Source organism: Hyaena hyaena, unplaced genomic scaffold (genome assembly GCF_003009895.1).
Source record: "Hyaena hyaena isolate Hyena2069 unplaced genomic scaffold, ASM300989v1 scaffold_799, whole genome shotgun sequence".
NCBI lineage: Eukaryota > Metazoa > Chordata > Mammalia > Carnivora > Hyaenidae > Hyaena > Hyaena hyaena.
In genome coordinates this window covers 536,372-561,940 of record NW_024081430.1, presented here as the reverse complement: position 1 = coordinate 561,940, position 25,569 = coordinate 536,372, and the positions used below count along the sequence as shown (strand labels likewise).

Here is a 25,569-nt window from a genome sequence, read left to right as displayed (position 1 = left end):
CCCCCCAAAATTCATGTATTGAATCCCTAACCCCCACTGTGATTGTGATGAGGGTTTTGGAAGGTAATTAGATTTAGAGGAGATGAGAGGGATCCTCAAGATGGGATTAGTGCCCATATAATAAGAGACAGCAGAAGACTTGCTTCCTCTCTTTCTGCCGTAGGAGGACACAGGGAGAAGACGGCCGTCTGGGAGCCAGAGAAAAGGCTGTCGCTGGGGAACCAATTCAGCTGATACCTAGGTCTTAGATTTCCCAGCCTCCAGAATTGGGAGAAATTAATGTCTATTGTATTTTTTTTTTAGGATGCTTTAAGCTCACTAAGATGCTACCTCATTTTTTTTGTCTTATTTTTCATGAGCTGAAATTTATAAAGCATGCAGAATAGTGCCTGCAATATAGCAAGTGTTTTATTAATTGTCAAATGGAATCTTTAACAGTTAATGGATAGATAAGCAATCCTAAAGTGTTTCTTGCAGAACTTTCACATTTTGTCTTCACGATCAGCCTCTCTATATACCCTTAACACCTGTTTTTTTAAAAACGTGTTTTTAAACGTACGTTTGGAAAAAAGTACTAGCTCATATATGTGAAATACATATGAGCTAATATATGTGAAAGCATCTGGCATAGAATCTGACACACCCCTCTCCAAGTTGGTTGTAACTCCAATTTCTTTGCAATATAATTATAAATCCTTGCCGTACTTGAGTTTCAAACTTGTTTCATCAGACCCCTGTCAACGCTGTTCTTTGAAAGGTCATAGATAAACACTTGGCCATTCACCTTATGTCTGTCCACATTGGCATGTCCTGTTGTGACCCCAAGGAACAAAGATCACTCTCATCGCTCACCCCACTGGACATTGGTTTTATGTCACCTCAAGTAGAATTGCATCTTGCACTGGGATTTGATCATAGGCCGGACATTAAATGCATACAGGAGGCTACTCCTCTATATCCTGTTAGCTAACTTAGCAGTCAAGCAATCAACTTGACCCCACTACTTTCTTTTAGCTCACCTCTCTCTTCAACCTCTTTGGGCGTGGCTGTGCTGGCACACACATGTAGATGTGTCATCACTGAGCATGCAGCACAGAGCCTGTGTATTAATCATCCTCTTTTGATTAAATGGCTGTACAAGATACAGGGACAGAGAGACAGAACATTCAGTTACAAATCCCCCAAGCTTGCATCCCACAAGCTGGCCCACCAGAGCCCTGAGAACAGCCTTTGTTTCACAATTAGGCAAGGGAGAGATGAGGAAAGCCTAACGTGTTCCTTTTCCATGTAGGACTCAGAAACCAGCCAATTTTACACTGTTTGTAGTTTAGTGTTCAGATGTTCCCGAAGGTCTCTTCAGACCAGCATGATCTAAGGAAATGCCACCACACAGCATTACTGAGAGTGGAGCTGCATGAAACATGAGCTTGTTAAAAATGGGATGGCTGTGTTTTTTAAAACAAACAAATAATAGGCGAGCTGTCTCCTCACTAGTTTGTACTTCATGCAATGACCAAGTGAAGTCATCTTATTTTCCAGTGCTCTAACCAACATGATCAACTCAGTTGTTCTTTTGAGAAAACAGCAGCATCTTGGTTGAAGGGAGGGGGCGGGAGCATCCAGGTCTAAGAGGAAGATACAGATGTGATATAAACCATCTATTTTAGGGCCCCTGGGTGGCTCAGCTAGTTAATTGTCTGACTTTAGGCTCAGGTCATGATCTCACGGTTCGTGAGTTGGAGCCCTTGATGGGGCTCTACGCTGATGGTATGGAGCCTGCTTGGAATTTTCTCTCTCTCTTTCTCTAAATAAAAAAATATACCATCTATCTCACCTAAGAAAAACAAGAAAGAACCTTCCTATCTTCACAAAGAAAGGAAATGTGAATTTAAACCCACCACTGCGAAGTAAAACTGTCTACTCATCTTTCAGACTAACTGCTGGCTACAGCTTTAGGTTGGGTGTCCTGAGCCAGGAAAGGTTAAGATATTTAAGGAACACAGGTGATTTTCCCATATCTGAGCTTATTGTCCTTTGACACAGTGGGTCCAGCAGTTTGCAGTAAGAAGCAAGCATGGGAAGTTAGCCGTTTTGGGAAAAGGTAGGCTTGTGTTCTGAAGCCATCAGTGCACACCCTGTCCCCTCCCCCAGCCTCGCACTGGGCATCGCTTCTGTCTTTATATGAAAGGTGATTTTGCTCAAATCCGATTAGAAATCAGCTTTCCCTAAGCAGGCTGCTGTGTGGCTGGTAACCGAAGGCCAACTCTTCACGTGGGTGGGACTGAGGGAAAACCTGTGTGAGCCCAGGCACCTGTTTTCATAACCACCCCCTTTCTTTCAGACAGGCAGGTGCACAGGGAGTCTGAGAGTCTCTGCTGCAGAATGTGGAAGACCAAAGTTCAGCTGGCCTTAGTCTTCCCACCTGGGGACAGGGGTTTGGCCCCTAATTCATTTCAGGGCACTGGGGATCAATTAAGAAAAAAAGGAAAAATCATAAAGAGAGGGCTTACTTAGTAGAACAAGAAACCTTCAGGCAAGAGCTAAAACTGGGTGAAGGGGAATTACTGTTTCCTTAGTAGAGCCAGTAAGGATCACAGATAATGGTAGCACCTTCTCACTATCTGGTTGGATCCGGGGAGGTCCCGCCCAAGGTCCTTGTGTGTTGCCCCCCTTCCACCCCTTAATGTTCTTTCCTCTTCTCCAGCTACTGTGCCCTGCACTACTTCTGACATAAGAATTTGGCCATGGCTTGCAGAATGCAGCAGGCATGTGTCTACCCCAGGGCCTTTGCCCTGCCAGTGACTGCTGCCTGGAGCACCCCATCCCCAGAGAGCCTCTGAACCAACACCCTCACCTGCTCCTCCCCCAACCTTCTCAGTGTGGCCCCCCAGCTACGTACATGCCCTCCGATCCTTCTTGCCCTGCCTTTCTCATTTCTTCCATACCACTGATCACCTACTAGCATAGCATTTATTTTACTTAGTTATTATGCCATGGTTTATTTTCTGCCCGCCCGCCACCACCACTGCTTTCCCAGCACAGCCTATGGGAAGCAGGGATCTCTGGTGTGTCGTCACCGGTGTATCCCAAGCACTTAGAACAGTGTCTGACACATAGTAGGGGCTCTATAAATACCTGAATGATGGGGCAAGCTGGACATGTATCGTCATCATCATCATTAATATTATTTCCATTATTCTGATGTCAGGCTTAGGCATGAGGAAACTGAGGCTCAGGTACATTAATTGACCTACTCAGTAGTACCCAGATGGCAAAATATCAGATCTAGGACTCACGCTGCACCCACCCATGGTTAGCGCCTTGTGTTTAGTGACTTCAAAGAATGAATCAACAAGACGGATCTGTTTATGGGTAGGTCCCCTAGCAGGAAATGTACAGTGATGTGATTATTTAAAATGCGGAAACCACGATTAAGAGCAGACTGGTCTTGCCATGCTGCCCTATTCTGTGCCCCAACCCCCTGCTTGCCTCTCCATTTGATCAGCTTCCGAGTTTCTTATTTTTAACAGATAACTCCTCTCAGGTATGTGTCAGTGTAGCCCTGGGAGAGAAGAGTTGTTAACCCACTACATGTAGATGTACTGCCACCCTGCCGTGTATTAGAATCATAATGATGCTTATGTTCAGTCTGCAGTTGGACTCACCGCATGGCAGTAAGTGATGGGAACCAGTGAGCCCTCCCGCGGGAGTTTAGGTTTGAGCAGAAGGTGGACGGACTACGATCCGGAATCTTTTGCTATTTGAGGAGCATCCACTGAAGTGTGGAAAGCTCCCGTTTTAACAGTAAGCAGAGACAAGCGGGCAGCCTGGCCCTAAAGTAGTAGGAGAGGGGGCCAGGGGGACAGAGCCTGGGCAGTAAGCGGCCAGGGGCACTGAGAGGGGAGTATAAATGGATTTCCTGCATTGTCACTTACCAGGGAATTTGTAAATAATGTCAGCAGGAACTTGTGTTTGCTCATAAATGTATTACTAAATACCTGGGGCCACATTGATTGTTTCCCTTGATGTCATATAACTCTGGGGGCACAATCCAGTGGGAATCGGCAGGAGCCATGGATCATTTTTGTGGAGCCGGTAGAGCTTAGCTTCTGTGATGTATGTCCACATAGAGATATTCACAGTCCAGCTCACTGGACTAATCCTTCCCAGCACAGAAATCCCTGATGCACTCTTGCTGGTTCGTCTTTTTAGAAGACACTCCCTCTTGAGGAAGACCCTGGATCTTCCCTCTTCAGATACCTTAGAGAACAGATGTATGGGTTCCTGACAAATCACACAATCCCTTTCTGAACAAAAACAAGAAGCATATTCCTTAACACGCGGCATGATAGCTAAGGTGGTGTGGACCCAGTGGGGAGACCTTCCACCGTTAAGGCAGTGAGGGCAGAATCAAGCTCCCTGCATCTTCAATGGAAGGAACACCTCTTCCTGCCTGCGTACTTCTGGACGGGTTATTGTTGCCCCATGAGCAGCTGTGACAAGAACCTCACAGCCAAGGGGCACCACGGTGGCTCAGTCAGTTAAGCATCCAACTCTTAATCTCAGCTCAGGCCTTGATCTCACGGTTCGTGAGATGGAGCCCCACACTGGGCTTTGCATTGTCAATAGAGAGCCTGGTTGGGATTCTCTGTCTCCCTGTCTCTCTGCCCCTCCCCCACTCACAGGTGTGCGAGCACACACCCTCTCTCAAAGTAAATAAATAAACATTTTTTAAAAGCCTTGCAGTCAAGAATTACAGTGGAGGTGGATGGTGGCGCAAAGATCTGAGAGAATAAGTCACTTATTTGATTTTTTTTCTGGAATTTTTTGTTGCTTTTGAAGAGGAAAAAAGGTCATCTAATTGTAGTTTGTGTAGGCAAATATCAAAAGGAAGGAGGTGAGCCCTCTGTGAAATTGTAAGTTAAATGCTTCTTATTTCTGTACTTCCAACGTTTCCCTGAACTCCCTCCCCAACTGCCATAAATTCCCGGCACTCTGGATCATTGCCTCCTCTGATGAAACTACTGGCCTGAGAAGCTGATTCTCTCTAAGGTGTTAACAGCTATCCTCAACTAGAGAAAAATGTTAACTGCAAGAAAACAAAACCCACTCAAACCAGATTAAATCAAGAAAGGCTGGCTGTACGTGTGTAAGAGGAAACCTCAGAGACATTGAAAGACAGGAAACAAAGCATGACGCGAGTTGACTGGAAATGAAACTGGAAGTGGTTTGGGGATGCCAGAATCTGAAGACATGACCACTCTCGTCTGCCTTTCTCACCACTTCCCTCCAATCTCAATCCATCAGTTTTCTCCCTGTTTCTCCCCTTTCTGTCATTCTCTCATTCTCAGCTCCTTCTCTCAGATGCCCTGCTTCACTTTTACATACCTAACATGGTCTGACTCCATGTGACAGTTCAGTTAAGTTCCTGGCGTCATCTCCCTAAATGTGCTGCCCCTCAGTGTAAGTTCTCGACAGAGTCTGGTTAGTTACTGGTCATTCGGTTAATTCTCTCCTCCTTGGGTAATGATGGGAATGGCCCTGAACGGGGGGGTTGGGAGGGGGAAGGTGAAGGGCTTAGTCCACCTGAACTTGTCCACCAGCTTTGTCTTAAGCTGCCTTTCGTAGCTGTGAGCAGCACAGAGGAAGCTGAGCATGTATATATGTATTGACATTATCTATTGGCCATCGATATGGACATTACCTATTGATAATGCTGTAGGACTAGCCACCCCCAAAGGCAGTGGCTTATAGCTATAAGCATGTATTGAGCTCAGGTGGATGTGGGTTGGCTGGAAGGTTCTTCTGGTCTTAGCTGGGCTCGGTCACATGCCAGGCAATCAGCTGGCTTTCTGTGGATCCAGAAGAGCCTGAGCTCCAGCAACAGAAATGATTGGAATCACGAGCCTATGTATTTCATCCTCCAGCAGGCTGGCTCAGTCACGTTCCTCAGGGTTCTGAATGAGGTGGAAGGGCAGAAACAGAAACACTCAAGGGTTTTTTCTCTTCTAGGTTCTGTATGGAACACATTTGCCATCATCCCATTGGCCATATGGCCAAACTCAGAATCAAGGAGCAAAGAAATCATTTTCTACCTATTTAGTAAGAGAAGCTGTCTAACTGTATGGCAGAGGAGTTTGGATATGGGGGAGGAGAGAAATTGGAGCTATTAATGCAGCCAATCCAGTGTGTCATGGCAACAAACGCAGTGACATGTGCCATCAGGCTGTACCCTTCCCCAGCAAGAGGTGCACAGAATCTTTCTGATATTAGTTCCAGATGCCAAATAATGAACCACCAAGGTTAGAGTTTTGATGCCTCTCAAAAAATAGCCAAAAATGACAATTTTGTCTCCAGATAAAGCTACATGCATAGAATTGCAAAGCCACAGAACCAAGATAGCAGAGGGAATTGAATTTTTCTCCCTTTTACCCCCATAATGCATGCCCCCCCCTTACACACAACATACCCAGGCTTGTGACATCCTGCTTTCTAGTTCACTGAATTAAAAATAAGGCATATTCAGTTTAATAGTGCTTTTTAGGTAGCTCAAGGTTGAGCTTGTGTGCAAACAGCAAGTAGACCAGAAGTCTTAAGGAGTTAAAGGCTTTGTCATCTACATCCTTCCCCCCGCCCCCATGGTGGCTGGTTTCCATTTCTTGCAGTGAGGGCTAATTATTTGGTTGCTTTTGGCCAGGAGTGGAAAGAATAAGGCTTCTACAAGTGACTTCCAGGGTCCTCTATCCAGGGATAGATGATCTGGTCTAGAAGTTATTCTGGTCTGGTCTTCTCCATTCCAGAACCATAACGTAATAGAAGATCAGGACTAGATGGGCTTGGAGATCATCTAGCCCAGCATTTTCCATCTGTCAGTCACGTAAACCACTCATTGCTTTGTAAAAATGTGCTCTACTCTTTAATGGTTTTAGTGAAATTGGCTGATTTTTAAAACCTAAATTATTTTTAAAAATGTATCATCACAGCCATAAATTGGAAAATCAGCATGATTTGACATAAATAAAAGATAACCACAAAATAAACAGAATGACAACCACATTGTTATGAAATGATGTCCAGATGTTTGAGCCTTGAGCCTGCCCAGTTTTCCCTAATAAGGGAGTTCAGCAAACGTGAAGGAAGTGTTAAAGAAATGTTATCCTCAAACTGACGTATTCTCCCTGATGGAGTCAGGAAGATCGGAAGGGACTTGAAAAGGTCATCAGTTTCTCAGTGTCCAGTTCGGTGTTCTTTAGTGCCCGGTTCCTGTATTCTAAAATCGTCTTGGACTTCCTGCGTTGGGGTGTGGGCATTACGCTATAGGGAATATCAGTGGGCCTAGCACCTCCTTTCACAGATGAAGGAGCTGAGGCCCCTCCCTTCACCCTGATGGTCACCTCTGTGCCTGGCCACTGCTACTTTGCCTCTTACCTACCCGTTCGGTTAGGGGGAGGGAAAAGAAATGAACCACAGAAGAAGTAAAGGGCAGAGCTGGAGGCTGGTGCTTTTGATTCCACAATGCTGGAGCTTCCCTAGTTTTCGGTGACCTCTGCTCTTCCGGTCCTCTGCTACTAGAAGACATAGATGGCAGCCTCCTGAAAGGAGTAGAAAGTGCCTCTCACTTCCAAAATGAAAACTTCTGTCTGCCTCCACCACCATCTAGGACTTTTAGATCAGGAACTTTCTAGAAAGATGTAGCCATATGAAGGAAGGCATCTCCAGTTGTCTCCCCCCTCCCCCCAAAAAAAGTGTTGTGTCAGAAAAGGCCAAGAGCAAAGCCATCTAAATCTAGTTCATTCTTGGAGTAAGCCACAGGGGCTGCGCTAATGGAATTCTAAATCCTCTGGCAAACTATACGGATTTTCAAAAGGAAATGGAGAAATCCTCTTTGTCCTGTTATCTTTTCAAGATGGATTTTTAGTTGAAAATCCTTTCTTTAAAAAAAAATAGGATAAATGTAGTCATACACTCAACTAAGCTCTTTATTCCATTGCCTGTGATCTGGAATAAGCTTTTGAGACATTTCTTCAGACAGGAAGGGAAGGAACAATCTTCAGGAAATATTCTTCTTCATCATACTTTTAAGGAAGATGCTGATTATATCAAACACTGCCTAGTATTTCATTTTAAATTTCTCTTACACTTGGGAAAAAGGTATTATGTGCATTTTTTAAAAAGTTTCTTTTCCCCATATATTATAGGAGGAAATCAAAAGGACATGCATCTTAATCTTCATGACATGGTTGCCTTCACCTGATACCTATAATGTGAATCAAATTTCCTTCTCCACATTCTGAATTTTAGTGTCCTGTACATTTGTTACTGCATCTGAACAGCTCAGGCCATTATTCATGTTGTTGGAAACCAGAAAAATTCAGATGTCTATCAGCTTGTCTCTACATTTGCTCATAAGTGAAAGACTCCCCTCAACCCTGTATTGGCCTGCTCTTCAGAAGCACAGAGGAAACTTTGTAGTAAGAAGGCTTGCATGGACCTCCTGACTGTTCTGTCTTTGAGATCCTGGCAGAGACACTGAAGCTTTCTGAGCCTCATTTCTGTAAAATGGGGATAAGAATATGGTGTCAAAATATTGTCAATATTAAAATAAGGCAATATAAGTAAAGCTAACAGCACAGGGCCTTATTTTTATTTTATTTTTTTAATTTTGAGAGAGAGACAGAGAGAGAGCAGGGAAGGGGCAGAGAGAGGGAGAGAATCCCAAGCAGGCTCTGAGCATCAGCAAAAAGCTCTATGCAGGGCTCGATTTCACAAACCATGAGATCATGACCTGAGCCGATATCAAGAATTGGACACTTGACTGACTGAGCCACCGAGGGGCCCCAGGGCCTTATATGCAAGCATGCAATAGGTGGTCACTCTCATGATTATGCATTACGACATTGGAAAGGCCACATGAGATCAGAGTACAAGCTCTGGGGTCAAAGAGAAGACAGGACTCACTTCTGCTTCATTCATAACTGCATCCCAGTAGCAGGTCCGCTGGCGCATAACAAGAACTTAGTATTTTTTGGATGAATGTTTGAATGGTTCTGGCATTATGCCTTATTAGCTATGTGATCTTGGGTAAGGCATGTCACCCCTTGGCATGTGTTTTCCCAACCCTGAAGCAAATAGAATACATTTCTTACAGAGCCCCGGGGAAGCGGACATGCAGTGGCCGATGTGAAGTGCCCAGCACGGAGGCTGGCACACGCTGTGCTTTCCCCCACACGTATATTCTCAGTCTCTACTGCCCTTCACTTTTGAGAATCCCAGATAAAGAACCAGGGTCAGCATTTCCTGTGGAAGATGGCAAGAAAGACTTTACTCAACGGGGTGGAGGGCTACTACAAGGCAGTTTTGTGGCAGGAGAAAGAGATCATGTCCAACTCTGAATGCAGCGCTTAGGAATCTATAGCCAGGAGCAGGGTGTGGGTCAGAAGATGGGAAATCATGAAGAAGAAATACCAAGGTAAAGGGTTCTGACCATACCAGGCTGCTAGGTGCTCAGCCATCAGTCAGGGGGTGGAGGATGAGAAAACTGGTCAGATAGCAATGGTAGTGAGCTATTGAGGGTGGGAATTCTGGCTGAACCGACTTAGCAGGAGTCTTGCTGAAACTTTCAATGAAGAGACAATCCTGCAAGGTACAGACAGACGTCGGGGCGTCACTGACGAAGAGTACAGAGCAGCCTGAGTGGAGTTTGGCCAGGCAGAGAGTCCCTGTCAGTACCTACCCCAGTCCTGGCTGGAAAGGGGCAGAAAGTGAGCTGGGTGGGCTCCAGAAGGCTAAGTGAACATTGAAAAACAACCAGGATTCACCCAGGTGGAGCATGGGAGAGAGGGAGGTTTCAGAGGGGCCTTCTGGAAGCAAACGAAGCATGGCTGACAGGAACCAAGAGAGAGCATGGCATTTTTAGGAACTGCAAGAGGCTCATGCCAGTTTGTGCTGTGAGGGAAGGGCAGGAAGTGGCAAGAGATGGCCCTGGGCCAGCCACTCTCAGAATTTGGATTTCATCCTAGAGCCAGTGGGGGCCTCCATCACTGGGGTCTCCTCCCAAGGGAGTAAATGAACAGGATCCTCCACAGGGCTCTCTTGTGTGGTTAGTGCCCCCACTGCCAATAATAAAAGTGATGCCGACTATCTGGACACACCTGACTCCCACACTCCATCACCTGGCAGGCAGATCTGAAGGAAGCACTTTGGCCATCATTTCCAGCCCTAAAAACAGGGTCTTGGTGTCTTGATGTCATTAAAACTCTTTTAGGCTAAGAGCATGCATTTTGGACTTGACAGCATATCAAAAATCATGTCATCTTTCCAGCCTAATTCTAGGTCAGTGGACTCACTTTGGTGGCACTGTAGAATTACCTGGGAAGCTTTGTAAGAAATGTTAATACCTGGAAACCCCCTTTGGAGATTCGGAGTCCAGTGTCTGAGGTGGAGCAGGGCACTGGCGTATTTTAAAGCTCCTCTATGCAGCCAGGGTTGAGAACCACAGGGGAGCACACAGCGTAGTAACGGTAGCTCTGACGAAGGGAATGGACTCCCCTTGCCAGATACTCCAGGCGAGGTTCTGGGTCTACTTTGCAAACCTTCCTGGCAGATCTTCAGAAGCTGCCTATGGCTATGGAGACTGAGAGAAAGAGCGCATGTGCACAGGGGCAGAGAGAGAGAAAGAGAGAATCCCAAGCAGGCTCCCTGCTGTCAGCTAAGAGCCCCATGCAAGGCTTGATCTCATGAACCGTGAGATCATGACCGGAATTGAAATCAAGAGTCCTATGCTTAACCAACTGAGCCACCCAGACACCCCCAGATACACCCTATTGTGAAACCAGCATAAGGCAGCTGGAGAGGGAGGGGGACCTCCCCTACCCCTTGGCACCTAAGGGCGTGATCTCACTCCCAGGCCATGTTGTCAGTGCAGCACTAAGGAGCTATGTCAAGGTTTTGCTTTCCCCCTGAATTTACCTGGAAACTCCAGGCAGTCTTCGTTAGCACATTACTCATGCTCATCCAGTCCCACACATCACCTTTCCCGCCACTCCCACCTCCAGAACTTTTCTTTCCCCATTTGCCCATTTGTTCAGTGCAGTTGGGTTCTGTGCCCTTTGCCCTGAAAAACACATTTTTGGAAAGGAAATGCTCCTGGAGGAAAGCAGGGAGCTAAGGGCTCCAGAGTCCGGGCCCGCCCCTCTCATCAGCCCCCCACCCCCGCCCCAGGGAATACCGTCGGTCAGGAGCCGAGTGGCCAGCCCGGGAAATACTTGCCAAGGCTCTGCCCTGTTTTACTTCTACCACACGGAGACTGCAGATCATTAACTCAGGGCCCGGGGTTGTTTCCTGCAGCGATTAACTGCCGCCCTTGTGTCAATTTCCAGTCAGTAGCCCCTCTGTGCGTGTTCTTACGGCTGTAGGTGGTGGCCTGCACAGCACATTTTGGAAGTAACTTGAAGGGACAGTGAGACTCTGCACCCCCGGGGCAGTTCCCAGAAAAGCCCTCACCGGGCTTCCTCACGACAGCAAGTGCCTGTCACTACATGTCGGGGGCAAGGGACACGGTGGACAAGCAGGGGTCCACACCTCATTCACGTCCCCATGACAACTCCAGGGAAGGCAGAAGCAGCCCCCTTCTGGTACCCGTGAGCTGTTCACCGCGCTTTCATTTTTCTCTTTTGGCTTTTTAGAGTTCTTTTATTTTTTTTCTGTTTGTTTTGAGATGGCTGTATTTTTCCTCCATCTAAAAAAAAAAAAAAAAAAAAAAACAACCCCACCTCTCTCATTCAAATCAGTCTTTTTTTCTTTTTTTTTTTTTAATCACGGAGGCATGGTTTCTCATTTCTTGCCTGTGCTGCTTTCTTCAGCTCCCTGCGGACAGAATGAGACCCGGGAGGATGGCAAAATCATCCAGCTGCCCCCCTGCAAGACAGGCGCCTGGATCGTTCCGGCCATCATGGCCTGCTACCTGTTAGTGGCCAACATCCTGCTGGTCAACCTGCTCATCGCTGTCTTTAAGTGAGTGAGTCCTTCCCCAGAGGACATGGTGGGGGGCGGGGGGGGGGGCTGAGGGAGTAGGGTTTCTCGCTTAATTCTCTCCCATCTCTATTTCAGCAATACATTTTTTGAGGTAAAATCGATATCCAACCAAGTGTGGAAGTTTCAGAGGTATCAGCTCATCATGACTTTCCATGAGAGGCCGGTTCTGCCCCCACCTCTGATCATCTTTAGCCACATGACCATGATATTCCAGCATGTGTGCTGCCGATGGAGAAAACACGAGAGCGACCCGGATGAGAGGGACTATGGCTTGAGTAAGCTTCGGGGGACAGCCCTGGGCGGGACCTCCTCCTACACCGTGCAGGCGGTCACCTAGGACCACGTGCCCTCCGGTTCCTCCTGCATCCAGCAGACTGTGGGCAGCTCGGAACCCTTGGGGAGGCATGGGAGGGTCCATTTCTATGGGAAAGAGTGCTGTGTGGGGACACCAGAGGCTGAAATGGAGCGTTCGTAGCTTCCCGTCTTTCTTAGTGAATAAAACCAGTCTCTGGCAGGGTTCTTCTAGCGCCTCCACAGACTGTAAGCGTCTTCCTGTCCCGAGGTCCCATCCCAAAATATATGCTCCATAGCCATATGCTTCCAGTGCTACATTATGTATAATGTAAGGATCATGACATGGGCTTAGTTGGGTTGCAGGTGACTAAGTCTGATTTTTTTCATTATCATTTCTGGACCCATCATTTTGTTTTCAGGACTTAGACATTCCCCAAGCCTTAGGGTTATGGCTGTTTGCCCTGCTTTCTTTTAGTCAAAGGAAAAACAGAAAACCCCTCACCATCCACCTTCTACCCAGTGTTTCTAGAAGGAGGTTCTATTGGCATTGGGGTGGAATAATTCCTCAACGTATGGGAGTGTCCCACACGTGGCAGAAGATTTAGCACTTCCGGCCTCCATACATTGAATATAACAGTTCCTGCAGATTTCCTAAATGCCCCCTTAGGACCACCCAGAGTTAATTACCATTGGGAATCCAGCCCCATACAAGCAAGTTTCTGTGGTTTCTCAAAGTGTATGTCAAATAGACTCCTATAGTAAATCTACTGAACCAGAGCGTCGAGGATTGTGGCCCAGGAATTACCTCTCGGTGACACTAGTTAGTGCTCTAAAGTTTAAAGCCACTTCATCAACTGACTGTCTCTAAGTCTGGAGCTCTTAACAACTTCTCCAACAAAGCAATGCCCAACTCCTTTCTAGACATTAAAATTAGAGAGTTGAAGGGAAGTGAGAATTCCAGAATTCACTATTTCCACCAGAAACACAAATTTAGGCACATAGAAAGCTTAGAGGGGAAAAGGGTTCAAATTTCCACTGGGCTCTTTCTGAGGCTGTATCTGTTATGAATCAGCCTACCCGATATTTACAGAGAGCCAGACTAACAATAACACAAATCAATAAAGCTTTATTTTTCTCACATAACACGGAGTGAAGAGGTAACAGCCCAGAGCTCAGCCATACCTCCCTGAAGTCAAAGCCCCCAAGTCTTTTTTTTTAGGTTCAGCTACTCCTTATTGCACTGTCTTATCTCATGGTTGCCAAATAGCTGCTGTACTTCCAGCCATCACATTCATGTTCAAGGCAGGAAGAAGAGGGGAGGTGAGAACATGTAGAAAGAAGCAGCTACATCTGAAAAGCTTATCAGGAAAGCAGAACCTCTTTCCAGTCCATCACCCCTCCCTGCAGCAGAGAAATGCGTGGATTTGGCTTTCCAGCCTCAGTTGTGAGCAGATGGAAGGAGGAATGGGGTTGCCGTGCGCTTATAGTAAGACCAGTGACCATTGTCTGCCACACTCCTCAGACCAGTAACTGAACTTTAAGTAACCTCCATTCTCTGCACGGTTCCTTTTTCTTTGATTTAGCTATGCTCTCAGCCTCCCAATGGGTGTAATTCTAACCAGCCCCTGCAGTAAACCACATATACCCAGGTGAACTTCGGGGCTCCGTCGTGAATCTAATGCACAGAAGAGAGGACAATGACATGAGTTGCCCAATTGGATTTGGAGTTAGCCTGAGACTTAGTGATGAATCTAGGCCCCTTTCCTTAACCTTGATGAAACGAAGCGTAGTCATTAGGCCCACAGATCAGCCACCGTTGCTGATCCTTGCTCTTGTCACTTTTCCCCACAGAACTGTTCATAACTGATGATGAGCTCAAGAAAGTACATGACTTCGAAGAGCAGTGCATAGAGGAATATTTCAGAGAAAAGGATGATCGGTTCAACTCGTCCAATGATGAGAGGATACGCGTGACTTCAGAAAGGTCCGTGCCGTAGCAGATGCCTCTCGGGGATGCTTTGCGTCATGTCGTGCCTTGTCCATTGTGTTTGTGTGCCCAGCCCCCCAAAACAGACCCCTTTGTGTGTATGTGTACTGTCCAAGAAGTCATCGAGCTCACGGGAGATGGAACGTTATTGGAAGCATCTACAGACCAACATTCCAGACTTAGAGATCCTTCCTAGACGTCCCCAGCAGCAGGGCGCCCACCCTCCTGGACACTAGATTGCTGAGGCCAGGAGAGGGCAATGCTCGCTGGCTCAGACCAGAATGTGGAACATTCCAGCCCAGACGCAAACCAGGGGAGACCCAGCCTGACTTGGGGGTTTCCAGCAGGTAGATGTTTCCTGTAGATCACTGGAAATCTTTTGGGGAGAAGTAGAGCAGTCCCGGTATCTGGCGCATATGGGTACTCAGCACCTTCTGAATCAACAGCAGTGAGAGACTTGTGAATTAGTTAGAATAATGGATGAGGGCGTTTTCTTCAGAATTATTTTTGTTTTATTCTTTTTATAGAACAAGATAAAAGTGAAGGAATGAAAGCAGATTCTTCTACCCAGGGGTGATATGCTTTTAGATCTCACTGGCCAAATAGTTTTGTGGACCAGTAAGATGATAAGGGGTAAAAAAAATCCCAAAATACAAAGAAGAGAGTCCTTGAAAATTAATAAGTCTAGCTTTATGAAAATAAATCTATATTTCCTTATTTTTCTCATTTTGCTGCGGCCTAATACAAACTTCATTCTGGGATGGCATGTTCAAAACCCAGCATTTGGGGGAGGAGGCACCTGGGTGGTTCAATCAGTTAAATGTCTGACTCCTGATTTCAGCTCAGGTCATGTTCTCACGGTTTGTGAGATTCAGCCCCACTTCGAGCTCCATGCTGACAGTGTGGAGTCTATTTGGGATTCCCTGTCTCCTCTCTCTGCCCCTGCCCCACTCATTCATTCATTTATATACTCCCCGCCCCCCCAAAAAATAAATAAACTTAAAAAGCAGCATCTGGGACCCACTTTTATAAAGAACATGCAGACTGTTACAAGGTATTGGTGTAACTTTAAATTGTAAGCATTTGAGATATGAAGACGGAACTATTATAAATAGTGGGAAAAGGCATAATGATGATTTTAGTTGATATGATTCAAACTTCTAAGATATGAGTCAGTGACCTCAAGTTTTCAAGAAATGACATTTTGTCTGCTTACCCACTTTGTACACTGTAGAAATTACATAAGTGGCATTTTTCTGTCCCTGGCTCTTCATGTCTTTAAAGAATGCAGTGTACATAAAGTGCGGATATACACACATGCCAGTGAGTGATTGTATCCATGGGTACTCAGCCAACATTGACAAAGCTTAAAGCCATGCGCAAATTTTGTGCACATCTGTCATTGCAAAATAGAGCATTTTATGATGATATGATGTGAAGCAATATTCCAGCAAACAGAGGAAGAACCTGCAAAACTGAAAATCTCTCTCATTCAAAGGCCTTGAAAACACTGTGTATTAATGGACATATAGCCATGTGGTTTCCAGAAAACTGTACCAGGTGGACGCATTGCCTGTTACTCAAACATATTCCCAAAGCATATGTACAGGAGATTTTGAAATGCTTTTTGAACTCAAAAAGCCCCAGACCTGAGGCACAGAAAGGTAGAGGTGGGAGTGACAAGATGCAAGGAAGCCTTTGCCTCTCTGGGGAACTGGAATGAGACACCAGCACATGTGAACATGTTGTGAACCAGGTCAGCAATTCCTTTCAGTGAAAATAGGAAGGAACTATCTAGCACCTCCACCTGCGCCTCCCTCCCTACAGCTGTAAACACTTCCGGGAGACTCCTTCCCCAAGTCCTATTCCTCTCTAGGTGGCTTCAAAGCCCCACCCTCAAAGACCATGACGGAGGAGAGCAGTTCCCAGAAATCCAGGACAGACTATAGGCTCCCCTTCCCCGTGTCTTAGGCATTAGCTAGCCTTCTGGAGTGATGGGGTCCTGGAGGACCTGGGCAATCTCAGGACGAAGCCCAGTGCCAGAGAAGTGAATCTAAGCCCGGGCCTCTTTCTGTTTCTGTCGCTTCTGCCTGTGTGTGTTTGGGATTTGGTTTGTGGTGGTGGTGGTGGTGGTGGTGGTGGTGGTGGTATTGGTTTATTTTGCATTTGTAAGCGTCCCAGAGAATAAATCTTTAACACTAGAATTGCATTCAGCACAACAGAAACACTACAAAGTGCTTGAGAGAACAGATATCAACCAAAGAAATAGAGGAGCCCTATTACCCGTCTCACACATTCCCTAGGACGTATCCTTTCTGAGTGGAGTGGCAGGTGAAATCTCCTGTCCTATTTACATTCAACAGATAGACAGACAGATAAGAGATAATAGTTGATAGATAATATACACACACATGCGGATAGGTACAGATGTTTCACTTCCATCAATTAACTACATCCATTCTATATACTATGTAGGATATTATACAATTTTCCTGTTATGTTCGACAGCCCCAGTACAGAGATTTGAAATCAGAAAAATTCAGAGTTGGCTCTGCTGTGCTCAAAGGCTTGAGGAAAAGCTTTCTTCATGTAGTGAGCCCCATACTCCTCCCCCAGCCACTGCCTATAAACTATAACTTATTTATACAAGTCCTACTTGCATGAATCTTTTTAGAAGATTTAGAAATGCAAAGATGCTTCCACAATTGTCAATTTAAATGCATCATTCTTTTTTTTTTTTTTTTAATTTTTAAATGTTTATCCTTGAGAGAGAGAGACAGAGAATGAGCAGGGAAGGAGCAGAGCGAGAGAGGGACACAGAATCTGAAACAGGCTCCAGGCTCTAAGCTGTCAGCACAGAGCCCGACACGGGGCTCGAACCCACGAACCGTGAGATCATGACGTGAGCCCGAAGTCGGACGCTCAACCAACTGAGCCACCCAGGCACCCCTAAATGCATCATTCTTAAGTCATGTTTTTGTACCCAAATGGAATCTAAAGAGCACAATACAATATTCAGGAGATCATTAGCACCTGTATGGGAACTGATTCTGAAAATTAACACCTCATAGGAACTGATTCCTGAAAACAACCCTTGTTTTTTCCATATATATGATATATATAACCTATATACACAGACATATATGCACATAGACATATATATATACAAAATATATATATTATCCTATTCATTTTATCTCATTGTTGGCTTGATAAGTGTACTTGCGATGCCTTCAATAGAATTCATCAGATGCCGGCCAGCATAGATCAGATGAATCAAGAAAGAACCAAGACATTGCATGACTCCAAAAATACCATGTTTCACGACAATATTGACCCATCTTTCATTTGGTTAATAACCAGCCAGCTATCCACATTTCTCCAGTCAGCGCAGTGTGTCAACCTCCCTGCTAAAATCACAACATACCCCATCACAAACATTATGCATCTGTGTTACGTATTGGTCTAGATTATCAAGACAAGATTAATATTGACCCCATAAAGTCTCCTTTAAATGAACCCAGTCTTTTTAAAGAACTCAAAACATCTGCTTAATTACAGCCTCCTGAGCTGTTCCATAATGCTGCCTAGAATTTATGTCGAGCTCTCATAATTCCTAGAACTCAGGAACTTTTAATATCAGAAAAAAAACGTTTTCCTATCTCCATTGGTTTCTTAAGAGTTGGTTTCCTAATTTCCCATTGTTTCTTAAGAGTTACCTACATTTTCTGGTGAGCACAGCTCGAAGTTTTATTCTGGTTCCTTTCCCTCATTTAAAGCAGGGCTTGCAAACTGCTGGCTCATGCGCAACATCTGCCCACAAAGGGCGGTTGGGAGGGGCTCACAGTGATTGTTAAATTCCGTGCTGAATGCCTCGACTGGGCGTGCTCTCTGCTGCCACAGAGCCCCTGCATCTGTCCTCATACAATACCACAGGCATTGAGTTCTCCGACCCCTGACTTCCAGCTTCCAGATCATCCTCCCGATGACCCCCCTCCCCCCCACCCAGTTCCACTTGTCAGAAGAAGTTGCATTTGAATTTTCTCCTCACCAGTAACAATTTAAGCAAACTCAGATATACATCAGTTGCTGGTGTTATCTAACCTTATCTTTCCCTAGCCAAAGGGCTTTGTGCCTTTTTGTCACTTCACCTAGATCCAAAACCAGGAATAGTCATGTGACTATGAATAGTGTATTCAACTTCTGATTTTCATGACAAGGAAGACAAGAATAACTTAGGATATAGGAGACTTGTGAATAATCAAAACACAGGATAAGCTAAAAAAGATGAGCCTTACTCACTTCCCACCCATATCTTTTTCCAATGCTGATCTTATTGATATCTCCACTGATTGAGCCAGATTTTAGTTTCTCTCCTTTTTTTCTTCCCCAGGAGGATGAGAAGGATAATTGGCCCAAAGGGAAGGGGAATTGACTCTAAAAGACTTAAATAAGTCACAAATTAGATGTCTGTGGATAATCAAGAGTCCACTTTATCTCTTCTGTATCATTGGCTTTCATTAGAAACCCTGTACAAGTGCACCCTCCCCCCACGCAAGAGGCCCTGTGATTGGCTCATGTGATAATGGGGTTGGTTTGGCCCTTCACCCTATAGCCATCCTGCTGCTAGCTCTCCAGTGAATATTTGAGATTTAAAACAGGCATGGCCTGCCAACCCTCTTTTTTTCTTTTCCTACTTTTCCTTTAGCCACATTTTGAGGTTACCAGAAAAGAAAATGAATTTGTAGAAAATAACAATTCTTAAGAAATTGCGTCTTGAGGCTGAAATTTTCTGTGCCATTAGGATCTTCTTTGGAACGTCCTTTCTTTTCTTTGTCATACTGGCTAGTTGACCTCTCAGCTGACGTTTTGTGTTTTTTTTTTTCCCAACCTACTGAGTCAGGAATTTCCTCTGGTGGGATCCTGGCTGTCACTTTCTTGGGCATCCAGAGGCAGGAGCCATCTCACATCTTCCCCCAGGACCACGCTGTTTCACTAATGTGCTTGCCCCCCTCCCCCAGTTACTCTGAAGAAGCCACATGAGGCCGAGATGCAAAAAAGGGAAAGAAGAATGAAGGTGCCCACACAGCACCTACCTTTCCCTCCTTTTTTCTCTTGTTTCATCACTCCCGGTATCTATCCCCTTGAGCGTTCCTTTAGATCCGTAAATTCTTCCCATCGTTACCTACATTTTCTCTCCTGAGTGGTTTGGCCAGAGTCAGCAACTAGTGACTTACAGTCATGACCCAAAACTTGCGGCTTGATCCTCACATGTACTTGTATCTGTGATGCACACTCATTTACAATCACTTCTCAAGAATTTCTTTTTAAGATTAGGGGAGGCACTCTGTTTATGGAACAAACATATAGGAGTTTGACTCTAGGATCTTTTATTCTCTGATAACTCCTACAGTCTACCCCTACCGTTATGTTCATGACTTAAATGATCATACAGTTAGGTGGTTAAACACATACAGAAATCTGGAAGAAAATGGATGAAACCGTCTATTCCCCACCCCCACTCCACCAAGTATTACATTTCAGAACACCTCAGAGCCCACAGGAGAGCCCACCAAGGAGAGCTTTGGTGAAGAATAGCTCCTTGCCCGTGTTCTAGCCGTCTTCCTCACTACCTCCAACCATCCCATTCCTGGGGCCATGCTTCTTTTTCTCGGCTCTTTAGATTCCCCCCAGGCACCTCTCTGCTTGCCTTCTTCCTCTCTCTTCTCCCTGATCCCCTTGCGCTCCTTAGTTTCTGTGTCCTGTTTACTGTCCACAGGCAGTTCCTGACTCCTCCATTGCCTAATGGTACCTTAGTTCTGCCTCTCATCTGCCACTTCTCTTTCTGCAGGGTTGAATCTTTGGGCTGAAGAGAGGTGAGATGCAGGAAGAGAGCTTCCCACAGTGCAGGGAGATACTTCACAGTGCTCAGACCAGTGATCTCAGGCAGTCAGGCTAAAAGAGCATCTTTATCTCTTTCCATACCAACGCTGCATACACCAGTCTCCAGGAAAAGAAAGAGGAAGAGGAAAACTATCCTGTCTTTTGTTACTCTGCCAACACTAAAGCACTCCATACTTGGAGTATCCAAAATGGAAAGTCCCGTTCTACAAAAATGCATCTCTCCTGCTCTCGAATTTAATGAGGAAGTATTTTATCCACTCACTCAAAGCTTATTGCATTGCAGAACAGGAAATCGCAGTACTTGCACGACCAAGCTGCCTAGGCTAGATGGTGACAAAGTAAATTGTAAGTAGATAAGACACACAGGCTTGTTATTGTAAGTAATTTGTTTCTCAAGCTGTGTTTATATCACAAAATGAAGTGAAACAGGGTACAGTGGTATTTTCCTTCTGAATCAGCTATGTCAACTGGGTGATGAGCATTGAGTTTGCCAGATACGCAACTGCTCAAATTTTCAATTTTCGGGTCTTTGAAGGCATACACCTGGGCAGGGTGGCAGAATGTTCCAGACCCTGGGAAGTGCTGGGTTGGTCATGGAACATCAGGAGGATGTCTCCAAAGCAGGGCTCAAGAGGGCAGTCCAGAACCTTGGGCTGGGTGAAGGCAACCTGAAAGATAAAAGAGCAGAATGGGTGAGGTGAGTTGGGGTGGGATGGGCTGTGGCTGAAAGAGGCACAGATGTAACCTAAGGCAGGAGAGTCACACACACCCCCACTTGGGTTGGTTGGTTGGTTGGTTCTTAAAGCCTACAGATGCTCAGAAAGGGAAGCCACATGCCTCTTAAACCTCATGGCACTGAAATGTATTCTTCTCTGATTGAAGTGTCGCCGCTATTAATATACCACCACCGCTACCACCCCCACCCCCCATCACCACCATCACAACAGCTCGGGGGACCCAGCTCCCATGGCCACCATTGTCTGTAAAGCACATCCTCTACATGCAGGCATGTTTCTTTAAGGGTCAGCAATCACGTGGTTTACTGTGCACATTGGGAGTTTGGGGAAAGTATCCTTATCCTCTCCAGAAAAGTTGTGAATGGATCTCATTTAGAGTCTCCAAAAGTTTTGCCTTTGGGCATTTTTTACAAGTGAAAGTTGGAGCTCAAACCAAAGCTTGATTCTGGTTTGCCCTTCCCCAGTCAATCCCAGAAAAATATGGCACAATTTTATTTTAAATACGTGGCCTCTGTCTTTGTAAATAGGTGTCCAGGCAGCCTAGTAAACAAATGAAATCAAGTTCATAGCCGTGATTGACTCAATGAACCTTTATTGACACCAGGCAGCACAGGAATGGAAAAAGAAATATGAGACAGATCACGCCCTTAGGAATTTCCAGTGGGGTAAGGTCACGACATCTAGAAATAACTGTAATATAAGGCATCTGTGATCAGCTATCCAGAGAGACATGGAGAGAAAGAGAGAGGAGTAGAATAGTTACTTATTGATAGATGCTCCAGGTTTACCACAAATTACCTTACGTAATCTTGGTTAAATTTCTTGATGTTTGCTTTTCCTTTATTAAAGAAAGGATTGGGTTAGATCAACTCCAGGTGCCTCAGTGACAGGACCGTACCACTTCCTTCAGAGGCACTAAGTTTTGAAAAGATGATTGTGAACAGCAACAACAACAAAAGATCATCACATAAATGCAAAATAAGGAGCGCCTGGGTGGTTCAGTCAGTTAAGCATCCGACTTCAGCTCAGGTCACGATCTCACAGTTTGTGGGTTGGAGCTCCGTGTCCGGCTCCGTGCTGACAGCTCGGAGCCTGGAGACTTCTTTGGATTCTGTGTCTCCCTCTGTCTCTCTGCCCCTCCCCTCTTCTCAAAAATAAGCAAACAGTAACAATTTTTTAGTGCAAAATAAAAATAATCCCAGTCCTACTACAAGTCTTAGGCACTGCAAGGAGAATATCTTCATTCTCAAATCCTACTGCATGGTTCTGAGCAAAGTCATCAAGATGCACCATTCTCATTTCAGTGCCGACTGACTAGGCCAACACCCTAAGGCTTACTTAGGTCATTAAACCCTGCCCCAAGTCACAGCCAAGTCATGAGGTGCTTTGGCCCCATTCTACTCCAATAAGAACTACTCCATTTTGGTGTTTATTTATTGGAATCATGCATTAAATTTTACTGAGGGGAAAAGGAGTTTGGTAGATAAATACCACTAGATTAGATCATCTCTAAAAGCCTCGTCCAGCTCAAAAAGATTTAGATTCTCCAGAGAGGAACCCGGCCTTGAGTGACCCTCGTTCTGTCTCTTGCCCAGGGTGGAGAACATGTCCATGCGGCTGGAGGAAGTCAACGAGAGAGAGCACTGCATGAAAGCCTCGCTCCAGACCGTGGACATCCGCCTGGCGCAGCTCGAGGACCTCATTGGGCGCATGGCCACGGCCCTGGAGCGCCTGACAGGTCTGGAGCGGACCGAGTCCAACAAAATCCGCTCCCGGACCTCATCGGACTGTACGGATGCTGCCTACATCGTGCGCCAAAGCAGCTTCAACAGCCAGGAGGGAAACACCTTCAAGCTCCAAGAGAGTATAGACCCTGCAGGTGAGGAGACCATGTCCCCAACTTCTCCAACCCTAATGCCCCGTATGCGAAGCCATTCTTTCTATTCAGTCAATATGAAAGACAAAGGTGGTATAGAAAAGTTGGAAAGTCTTTTTAAAGAAAGGTCCCTGAGCCTCCACCGGGCTACTAGTTCCCACTCTGTAGCAAAAGAACCCAAAGCTCCTGCAGCCCCTGCGAACACCTTGGCCATTGTTCCTGACTCCAGAAGACCTTCCTCATGTATAGACATCTATGTTTCTGCCATGGATGAACTCCACTGTGATATAGACCCTCTGGACAATTCCATGAACATCCTCGGGCTAGGTGAGCCAAGCTTTTCGGCAACGGCACCTTCCACGGCTCCTTCAACCAGTGCCTATGCAACCCTTGCACCCACAGACAGACCTCCGAGCCGGAGCATTGATTTTGAGGACATCACCTCCATGGACACTAGATCTTTTTCTTCAGACTATACTCACCTCCCAGAATGCCAAAACCCCTGGGACACTGACCCTCCAATGTACCAGAGCATCGAGCGTTCCAAAAGTAGCCGCTACCTAGCCACGACACCCTTTCTTCTAGAAGAGGCCCCCATCGTGAAATCTCATAGCTTTATGTTTTCTCCTTCGCGGGGCTATTACGCCAACTTTGGGGTACCCATGAAAACAGCAGAATACACAAGTATTACAGACTGTATTGACACAAGATGTGTCAATGCCCCTCAAGCGATTGCTGACAGGGCCACCTTCCCTGGCGGTCTTGGGGGCAAAGTGGAGGATTCATCCTGCTGCCATCCTGAGCGAGAAGCAGAACTGAGCCACCCCAGCTCTGACAGTGAGGAGAACGAGGCCAGAGGCCGGAGAGCCACCATTGCGATACCTTCCCAGGAGGGTGAGAACGCAGATAGAACCCTGTCCAATAACATCACAGTTCCCAAGATAGAGCGCGCCAACAGCTACTCGGCAGAGGAGCCAAGCGCGCCATATGCACACACCAGGAAGAGCTTCTCCATCAGTGACAAACTGGACAGGCAACGGAACACAGCAAGCCTGCGAAACCCCTTCCAGAGGAGTAAGTCCTCCAAGCCGGAGGGACGAGGCGACAGCCTGTCCATGAGGAGACTGTCCAGAACATCCGCCTTCCTCAGCTTTGAAGGCAAGCACAACTAAACCTTCCTAATAAGCACTGCAGGAGGCTCAAGAATCCAGCCCTAAAATTCTCCTCGAACTCCACCTGTTCCCCTTCCTTGAAACACACCTGCTTTATTCTTAGCTGAGCAAAACAAGCAATGCTTCAGGAGGCGTTAACTCAAAGGTGACTTCTGGGCCACAGATTGAGGAAGGCGTTTAGTCCAGCCGGGCACCAAACACAGGGGCTTTAAGTCGTGTTCACGCTTGACAGGCAGGGAGGGGAAAGAGGGAGAAGAAGGGTTGAGATGAATGTATATCACTAGTCACTTCTGAAAGCCGTGAGCTCTGGGAATGAAGGGGCTTCAAGCATTCTCCATGCCAGGAGGCATCTTTCCAATTCTGACCATGATCAAGAGTTGTAGGATACAGGGCTAAATTGCAAACTAAGATAAAAATAAAGTAGCCAGCATACAAATGAGATATTCTAAACTTCAATTCTGTTTTCTTTTCACATTGGCTCCATCACTGGTGACTGATGAAGAGCATCCTTTTTATTCAGTATAAGCCGGCAGCAAGCAGTTCTACCTAACGTCCCACCTCCTCATGCCAACACTTCTGTAATTGATCATTATAAAGAAAAAACAAGGTAACAGTCCGAGTTCGCCTGTCTCTTATATATTCACTTCTGGTGCCACGACTGTTTATCTTTTCTGAAGAAAATAAAGGGAAAAGAAATGCCTTTTTGTATTGCAATCAAAGTGAAAGAAGAAGTAAGGCTAAAAACAAATGTCAAGTGGTTTATTATATACAGTGGGCATTCGAGTATAGTCGAGCAAGCTCAGGATGAATGTAATTAAATAATTTTCTATTTTTTCATTTATTTTGTACCTCACCTGTCATCAATGAAGTCACTCACTGAGTACGTGATAGTGAACGAAAAGGGAAAAACCAATAGTGGGCAGAACTCACCTAAAATTGCCATATGGCATCCTGTTGTATTCTCGCCATTAGTGTCATGTGCCATGCCACTGTGTGGCTGTCATCGTTTGCATGACTCTACCATGTCTTCAGAACATCTCCAAGATGTACCTGGAAATTCTTCACACCACTCATCACATGACCATTTTGTACATGAAGATCTGATCACATGTGGATATTTTCATACATAGAGTTTTGCCATTTAATCTGAGCTCAGCATAAATGTAATTGGAGTCTTTCAAGGGCTGGCATCTTTTTTTTTTTTTTTTTTTATGGAAAATGTTCCAGAGTACTTAAGGAAGTTTCAAATCATAAATAACCATAGAATTGACTGGGAATTTGGTATCATCCCATGCATACCATGAAGATTTTTCTTCTATCCAGAGCTATAAAAATGATACAATAGACAAAAATAGAAAGCAAATAAACCACACAAAGATTTCCATGGTATATGCTGCTTATATACATATATATGCATTTACACAAACATGTTTATATATAGTATATAAACAGGCATATAGAGCTTTCTTAAGAAGCTTGGACCTTTTCTAATACCTTGAGGTATAACCGGGATTTTTCCTTAGCCAAGGAGTTCCATTGAAAGAGTTCATTATATTATGTTGGATT

At 45.5% G+C, this 25,569-nt stretch overlaps 1 protein-coding gene across 1 annotated transcript in view; it reads left to right on the top strand.

Annotated features, from left to right (window-relative positions):
- Positions 1-24,791, top strand: part of LOC120221662 (transient receptor potential cation channel subfamily M member 3) — a 129,465-nt gene extending 104,674 nt beyond the window's left edge. Inside the window, exons 14-18 of the mRNA XM_039219178.1 lie at positions 11,862-12,012; positions 12,109-12,308; positions 14,179-14,311; positions 22,551-22,834; positions 24,506-24,791. Of these exons, the coding sequence (XP_039075109.1) occupies positions 11,862-12,012; positions 12,109-12,308; positions 14,179-14,311; positions 22,551-22,834; positions 24,506-24,528 (791 nt within the window). The 3' untranslated portion in view covers positions 24,529-24,791. The remainder of the gene's footprint in view (positions 1-11,861; positions 12,013-12,108; positions 12,309-14,178; positions 14,312-22,550; positions 22,835-24,505) is intronic.
- Positions 24,792-25,569: the final 778 nt, after the last annotated feature.